The sequence below is a fragment of the Epinephelus lanceolatus genome, chromosome 9, assembly GCF_041903045.1.
Source record: "Epinephelus lanceolatus isolate andai-2023 chromosome 9, ASM4190304v1, whole genome shotgun sequence".
NCBI lineage: Eukaryota > Metazoa > Chordata > Actinopteri > Perciformes > Serranidae > Epinephelus > Epinephelus lanceolatus.
In genome coordinates, this window is record NC_135742.1 from 37,350,503 (window position 1) to 37,358,862 (window position 8,360).

At 44.8% G+C, this 8,360-nt stretch overlaps 1 protein-coding gene across 1 annotated transcript in view; it reads right to left on the reverse strand.

Moving 5' to 3' along the window:
- The window catches only part of LOC117252758 (breakpoint cluster region protein), a 36,787-nt gene extending 28,996 nt beyond the window's left edge, over positions 1-7,791 (reverse strand). Inside the window, exon 1 of the mRNA XM_033619887.2 lies at positions 5,553-7,791. Coding sequence (XP_033475778.2) covers positions 5,553-6,906 — 1,354 coding nt within the window. The 5' untranslated portion in view covers positions 6,907-7,791. The remainder of the gene's footprint in view (positions 1-5,552) is intronic.
- Between the last annotated feature and the right edge of the window lie 569 nt (positions 7,792-8,360).

Consider the following 8,360-nt stretch of genomic DNA (forward strand, 5'->3'; position numbering starts at 1 on the left):
GCATGTCTGAAAAGAATTAAATATTAGTGAACAGACCTCACCTGATGTGCTTTAATGTGATTGGCTCAGTCATATTCTGCCTAGCAACACAGGTTTTACAGCACATGTTTGCATCTAACAAGTTGGTTTAAGGTACCATCAGAGACTATGAAATAATGGACGAGTTAGGCCTTTTTGTATAGACACCATTCAAAAACTTTTTCAGTCCAGTTAATGGCAGGTGGTTCTGTTTACTGTGTCACTTACTAGGGCTATACCCCCGGTGCAGACTGGATGCTACAGTGACTCACTATCTCTTCTCAAGGTACAAGTGGTATTACAAGACAGGACATACCGGGGCTAACTGGTTAGCATGCTCATTTCAGTAGATATCGCTGCAACACTATACACAGGCATCCTTGATGTAACATCAAAACTGTAACTTCTTCACAATCTTTTAATAATGTTAGTTTGGAATTTGAGTGTTTTAAAATTCTGGCCATGTCTTACATATTGTGCCTTTAAAGCTAACGGTGTGTAAGCTCAGTATTGCATGAATCAAGTGATCAGGGATTTAGAAATTATTTGATCAGTTTTGCTAAATTACAAAACTTGAAAGCAGAAATTTAAAATACTTGTCTTCTGTGGCTCTGGAAGAGGAAATAGCCCCTGATGAAGTCATCAGGGTTATCTGGGCGTGGACACCATGTATTTATACCAGAAAGTGTCTGTTACAAAGGGGAGTTCAAGTTCACATTTTTGTTGTCAGGTTGTTTAATGTCCACTGTGACTCAGGAGGTCTGGCAATGCTGAAACAAAACTCCTGATGATGTCATAATAATGTCATTAGGGTTAGGGTTAGACAACTATTTTATAACAGAAAGTTTGTTTTACAAATTGGGGCCGTGGAGTTTGAAAAACTCTGGAGTATATCAGGCAGAGAAGGTTTTATTAAGGGCCACTAACAAGCTGCATTATGGGAAATGTGGAACCCAGGGTTTTTTGAGCTTGACCCATACTAGGGACTAAAAGTCAGGATATCTTGGCCTCTGCTGCTTCAATTCTGGCAATGCCTTTTTTAATCTGCCTCACTTAAGTTCCCTAACTTTATGGAAGTGCAATAATAATTCACTGGACTGCCCCTTTAAATGGTTGAATGCAGGCACACAGGAATTCAGTGTCTAAATTCACTTGTTGAGGCGTTCACTTTCCTTATCCACTCACACTACATCGGCCCACAGTGAGAGAACATTGAGTCTAAAACAAACTCTGACCAGTGACACAACAAGCTGCACGGGTCAGGCTGTGGTGAGAGAGGTGAACTCATACAACGCTTAACATTTCATTAGCCGTTTCCCCCACACCCCACAAGCAGCTGAGACATTCCATAAACACTTGGCCTGCCAGCCAGCAGGACAGAGGGCCCTTTGAGTGGGACCAGGGAGGGGAGCTGAGACTGCAGGACCAGAAAGCTGAGGCTGAGCACGAGGGAGGATCACTGAGCCAGGGGAGGCCCGCAGGCACATAAACATGCCAAAGATTTTTTTTTTTTTTCCATTCAGGTTTATCTACGGAAACGTGTATGTGAGTATGTGAGTAGAGGAGCTAACATGACCATCGAGTGCAAACAGTCTTGAATAGTTTCTAAACAAATGTTTTTGTTCTGTTTTCTGATAGTAGGAACAAAAAGGCTATTCATGGCTTTTACTGCGAGAGCAGCTGGCGATGCCTGGCCTGGTGTACTGATGGCCTGCCAGCTTTTGACCACTTTACCCAGTACACTGCACAGAAGAACAGGTGTCTTACTGATACACACATATACACGAACACACACACACAGAGGCAAACTTGGCTGCCCTCGAGAGCTGCCAGCACTTCCTCTTGTAGGCCTACATTTACTCTAGGAAGGGGAGAGGCTGAATACTTTAGCTTCCTTGACCACCAAACCTCAGATGTTGACATCCAGGTACAATGATAGGCCTGTCTGGGCTTCCTTGAGGAACCTCAAATATTCATGAGTCTGCAATTAACCGGGAGGGTAGACCAGCACCGGTGTGACTCCTGCTGAGGCAGCAAGTAGTGCCAATCTCTGGACTGCAGCCAAGACATTCAGACAGCCTTCATCACCTCTTCAGACAGACCATTTCTATTAATGTCACTGCAGCCATCCCAGACAGACCTGTCTATCTACACAAACTGTGCCATATACTCACCAAGCAGGCTCAGTTAAACGCATCCTGAAAGACAATCTCCTGATTTTTGCAAAGGGATTATGATAGAACTAATGGTGACATTTATTATTTCCCCTCTGGCCGACCTCTTCCTCATTGTCCTCTTACTGTAATACATTACCATGAAACAGTCTACACGCTCAGCCCCTTCCAGAAAGCTGTGGCCACAGGCATGTCAGTGTCATGATGATAATTAATTATGGCAAAATAGACCCATCAGAGAGATGGCCTCCTTAAAAGGCCCACAGCTAATCAGCAGCTCTATTCATAGCTGGGCTTGACAATTGGCCTACATAACCAGAAACCAGGAGACAACACTTATTCTTCTATTCATAGAAAAAAGCTCCCCTGAGATGTGTCAATTTTAGACTGGCCATTTCACTAAGATTTCACGCGGCTATGCAGCTGAGTAGCAGCGGGACAAGTATGAACTTGTTTATGTCAGTTAGTAGGTGTTCCTAATGTTAAATCAGTCATTTTTCCCAGGCGGAGACATGCCACCATGCCAGACACTAAAACACTCACACAACGGCAGCAGGGATCACGTCAACTCTCTGTCTGCTGCAGCGTTCATATGTTCCATGACAGGGTGCAGAACATAAACATACACAACAAATCTTACAGTCCAGAATGCTTAATTTAGGTGTAACCATCGACTGTATTGTACAGTTTATGAAGCTTGTCTACACAAACCTCTGCTAACTGGAGCACAAAGCGTCTTTACAACACTGAGATCAGGTTAGCTTTACTGGGCTCATTTAATAGATTTGAGCGAATGCCACAATGCTTTATGATAAATACAACAAAAAACTTTCCAACTGCTCCCTTAAAGTCACTAAACCACAACAAAGAGCAGTTTATTGCAAAAACTCGCCTCAAAGCAGCTCCCTGCCCGAGGCCTAATCCAGCAACGTGCACAGTAATGTTATTACAACATCAGAAAATAAATCCAGACTTCTGGTAATCCACAAAGCAAGGTCCACATGAGGCAGCTGTGCCATTATGTCAGCAACAAGTCTCCTCTGGACAAAAGCCGTACCTCAGGCTCTGCAGCGTGGTGCTTTTAAACAGAGGGTGTCAAACAGGACAGGGTCCATTAAAAGGGGAACTCCAACAGATTTTACTCTTAAAAGGCCAGTTTACTGGTCACGGGATGTCCTACTCAGCCTGTGAATACAGCCGTGTGATGACTGTGAAACTTCAATCTTGACCACAGAAATAATAGCTTGATGAAAAAATACATTTATAACTCAGGGTGACTTTTTAGCTTTTCAAGAGCTTTCAACCACATCTCACAGTCTTCATCTCCATGACAACTTAAAGTTGAAAGCTTTGGAAAGAGCTAGTAAGTGGACCTTGAGTTCACTTTTTTGCCAATCTGTATAGACTGCTGCAGGAATGAGTCCCAAAACCTGGAAATTAGTTTTCATTGTAGTACTCCTAGTTCCCTTGTCTCAATGTTAATGGGTTTTTTGAATGGGTTTTTGGTTAGATCAAATGGCAACCTTCAGAGCTGGAAAATGAAGCCTACACAGAAGTTCAAAATACCAAAAGCCCAGGAATCTGTATCAGGACTGAAAAGGTTAGATCGCAGCATCCCTGTCAGAAACCCTGCATTACAAACTTGGGGCATGGAGCTTGAAAGACTCGGGCATTCACAAGACAATAAAGGGAATAGCAAAAACATGACATTGGTTGCATTATGGGAAATGTAGAATAGAATTCGTATGAAAACAGGTTTTCCTTCTAACGTCTTACTCTTTGTCATGAATGTATTAATTCTTTGGAGAAATAGAAACTTTCTGTGCATCTGAGTTATTTGCCTGCACAATTAATAGAAGGAGCTGAGTGTGAAACATCCTGGCAGTTTGTGAGCAGTATTGCGCGACAAATGGCAGTGAGTGATGACGCAGACCCGTGTCGATGGGATTTCAGTCATCCGAGCAGCATGCTAGCTTACACTTCATGCTGATTATATCACGGACTATCTGCTTGTTCATCACATGCTTTGTGTCAAGGCGCTTTGGACTGGATCACCTTATGTAACAACACACTATTCTGCTCATCTGCTTAATCTGACCCACAGTGGATAACACTTTTTTTTGGGCGGAAGGGGGTTAGAGGCAGACAATTTTCCAGCTCCAATCCTAATACACGCTCTGTATCCCAATCCCTCTTTGGCCTCAACCAGCAACAATATCCTCGTGTCCTTGTGTGTCGTTAGCTGTGACAAATGTTCTCGCAGAGGAACACTTGCACCCGCCTCTTCTTCTGTCCTTGGCATTACCAAATTACCCAGACCACTCTCCTTATCCCACTTAACATTGTTATATTGTTAACATGTCAATACTGGGGCTCAATGAGTGATTCTGCTATTGTGTTCATTCATAACAACAGGAAACACTAATGGCAGGCATTTTGATTGGAAGCCACATGACACACTTTAAGCCCCTCGATCCTCTTTTTTTGAGTGAGTTGTCAGGGCTTTTTTCCCCTACCCGCCTCCCGTAACAAAGAGCCTCCCCAAATTTATCACGCTAGACAAACCTCTTTAAGTTAATTACTCGGCACCAAGGACAACAACATTGATGCGTCGTGACACGAAAACACTCAGGGTGGACAGGGCCGAGCGACTGGGAAGCCTGGGGGCAGCCACTGTCTCAGTCAGAGCATCTCTGTGAGAGTGCTGCAGCACTCAGCGGGCAAAGAGCAGAAGGAGGCGAAAAAGAGAGGGCAGGCCTGCTTACAAAGGGGAAAGAAAACACTCCTGAAAGAACTGCAAAACAACTGGGAATCAGTGTATGTGAAGTCCATCTTGTCAATTCCGACCCATTTAATGGCAGTTGGACTTTTTAAAGGCTCTAATCTGCTGAAATTGCTAATAATGTTTAACTGGAATGTGTTAACACTCCCGATACACTCATAAAATTAAGGCTATGAGGAGATAAAATAAAATTCAGCTCGAGAAGATGATCATATCAAACCTGACCTCAATCATAATAGCTCAGTTCCACTCGAGTAAACCCCCTAAAACCGAAGAAAATGTCAAAAAACACATTTTTTAAATGTTTTTAAAAATAAAGTGCATAATAATCTGGGCTCCGGAGGACATTTTAAGATGGATTGAGTGTAAAAGGTCAAAATATTTGGTGCATTTTACACATCACTGACTTATTCTGGATCAAGGCCATTCAGGACAAGCTCAGGCATCTTTCAGACAGACGGCCTTTAATGTGCTTTTTCGTATCATCTCTTCCCATTAGATGACTTTTCTGTTTTTAATCCTGAAAATGAGAGGGTTCAGGAATTGTGTGTGTTATACAGTGTGTCTTGCCGACCTACCCAGATCTCCTTGAACACTGTTGTCATGAGATGTCCTGCTGGACGTGGTGGAGTCCCCATCACTGGGCCAGATCTGACCTGTTTTACGGACCCCGATGATGGAAGCCTCGGACACCATCACCTGCTGCTTCAGGCGTTTCTGAGATAGGGGTGTGGGTGGGCTGCTGCTGTCAAAGGACTGCTGGGAGTGCTGGGAGGGTGAGCGGCTTTTCTCCCTGTACATCTGATAGGTGGTGGGACTGGGAGACACGTGGCTGGACTGGCCTGAGGAGAAGTCCTCCTCACTGGATGTCAAGTTCTCGTTGGAGCTGCAGTCTGGTGTGTAGCCTCCTCCTACGTCCTCAAAGTTACCAGGGGAGTAGGAGCGCCTCGGCCAGGTGAGGTGTGCATCCTCCTCTATGCTGTGGTCCCTAATGTGGATTACCCGAGTGTCCCCGTCAGCCATCATTCCCCCAACATACACACTGGTGTAAGGCTGGCACTCTGCTGGCTGCCGCTCAAACTTCCCCCCAGTGGAACGGATCACGCTGTCTTTCAGGATGTGCGGGCCGACCTCGGCGTCATCATATGACCCGTTGTAACTGCAGTTTCCCTCGGTGGACCTGCCTCTCTGAACAGCCTTGCTAATGTCCCCTGTGGCAGCTGACAGGTTCCCAGGGACAGAGTGCAGGGACCTCTTGCGCTCCATCTGCATGGCCTGACTGCCCAAGGTGCTGATCTTGTCTGAGACCTCTCTGTCGTTGACTCTGACCAGCCCTCGCTCGTGATGGTACTCCATGTTCACATAGAAAGGTTTCTCCTGGCCACCCATAACTGACAACCCTCTGCCATCTCCAGCTGTGTGAGAGTTGGCCCTCCTGATGCGCTCAAAGTTGGACCTCAGCGCAGCCACCGAGCCTGTGCCCAGTGGGAAATCAGGAATCTCCGAGTCCTGGCGGACAGGTGACACTCCACCCTTCTGTTTGGCCGGGGAGGCACCATCCACCTCTCCTTCTGGATGTGGTTTACACCTGGCTGTCTTGCCAGGCCCTCTTTGCTGTTGCTCCTCCACTGGTGCCTCATCTGACCTCTGGCTGTCTGGGCCACTGGGCAGGTCTCCATCATTCATCTGGGGAGGGCTCTTAAATCCCCATCGCTGCCCATCATAAGACTTCTTCTCTTTTGCAAGCAGAGTCTGCAGGTAGATCATCCGGAAGCGCTCCTTGTTAACTTCCTTCTCCAGGTGCCTGATAGATGCCTTGCATTTGTCCAGCTCTTGCTCTATGTTCCCCAGTGAACTCAGCTCCATGCAAGGGGGATCAGACTCAGGGAACTGGGCTCTCCATGCTGCCACAAACCCCACCGGTTCAACCATTGTTATTACTCTGGCATAAACTATTCAATCAACTAACAACACAAACACATAGATTTCTATAGCATGAACTGAACTTGACTGTTCACAACTCAAAGCTTCCATAGTGCTACAGTAGGCTACAGATAGTAAAAGTGTTCTCCAGAGTAAGGAAGGATCCACTTCACAGGAAAGAAAACCTGTTTAGTTTACAGTCTTGACTCACAAACACAAGAAGAACATCCAACAAAGGCTGATCCAATCTCTTCACTCCTTTTCACACAGTCCAAGAAATGTTAGTTAATCCTCATTGTCGTACTTGATCCCTTCTTGGACTCGTCTTTCCTCTAGAGATCCTCTGTCTTCCTCTGTGTTTGGTGGCTGACTGACTCGCAGCTCACTGATGTTGTGGCTCTTCGTCAGCGCAGCAGAAAGAGGAGGGGCTACATGGATGTGATTTAAGCGTTCACTCCCAATGGGCTTCATAAGAAACGATGATTTGTCAAAATGCTGTTTCTAGTCGAAAACGGAGTTTCAAGGTAAAGCTCATTACTACAGGAGGAAATTCACCAGAACGGATGTTCCCGAAGAAATGGTGACAGACGCTATGACAGCTATAAAACATAACGTTATGGTCTAATAACCGAGATAAAGTAGCATTTTAAAGGCAAAAATTGTCCCACGACGTGATGAACACGAGGCTTGTCACAGCTCAGGTGGATGAAGACACACGCCGTCCCGACTTCCAGAAAACTATCCTTTGTTGTTAGCTTAAACTCAGCCTTGATTTTTTTACCCCCAATAAGAAAACAGCAGGCTTAATATTCATCCCCTGTCCAACCTTAGCTCTAGAGATGTCCCTCTCCGACACAACGCAGTTGTTTTGCTCTTAAGACTGTAGTTAATCCTACCAAAGTTCATACTGTTGTAACCTGAGGCCATGCCCTGTGAAAATATCGCCATCTGACGGTTCAAAAGTTCACACTGACAGAGAGGTGCGTTCAAGTACAACGTGATGCTTTTTCTTTTGAGAAAGTTGAGCTGTTATAGGACTGTTCGCTACTTGTAAGGGGAGTAGGAGTTGTGCAAAAAGAGGGAGGAATGTCAAATATTTTTTAAGCACTGGCGAGGGACTTGTTTTTTTTTCGTTTAGGGGAGGGCCATACAAATGTATTTACCAGTGATTTAAGAAAGATTAAGAAACTAAGAAACCATGCATTTGCCCAAAGTACACCATTTATCCTAGCCTGAAAGTGTAAAAACAGAAACTATCATTAAATTTTTAAACTTCCGATGGTCCATGGACACATCATGTATGAAATTTGAGCTTGAAATAGTGATATGTCATCAGAGTCACTTAATTCTATGTCTCAGTTAAAATTTGGCCAAAATAAAACCATTGCACTAATTAACCAGCATGCACAATTAGAGTGAAAAACCAAGGCTTTCTCTCAACTCTAGGGTTTCATCTTGAACTT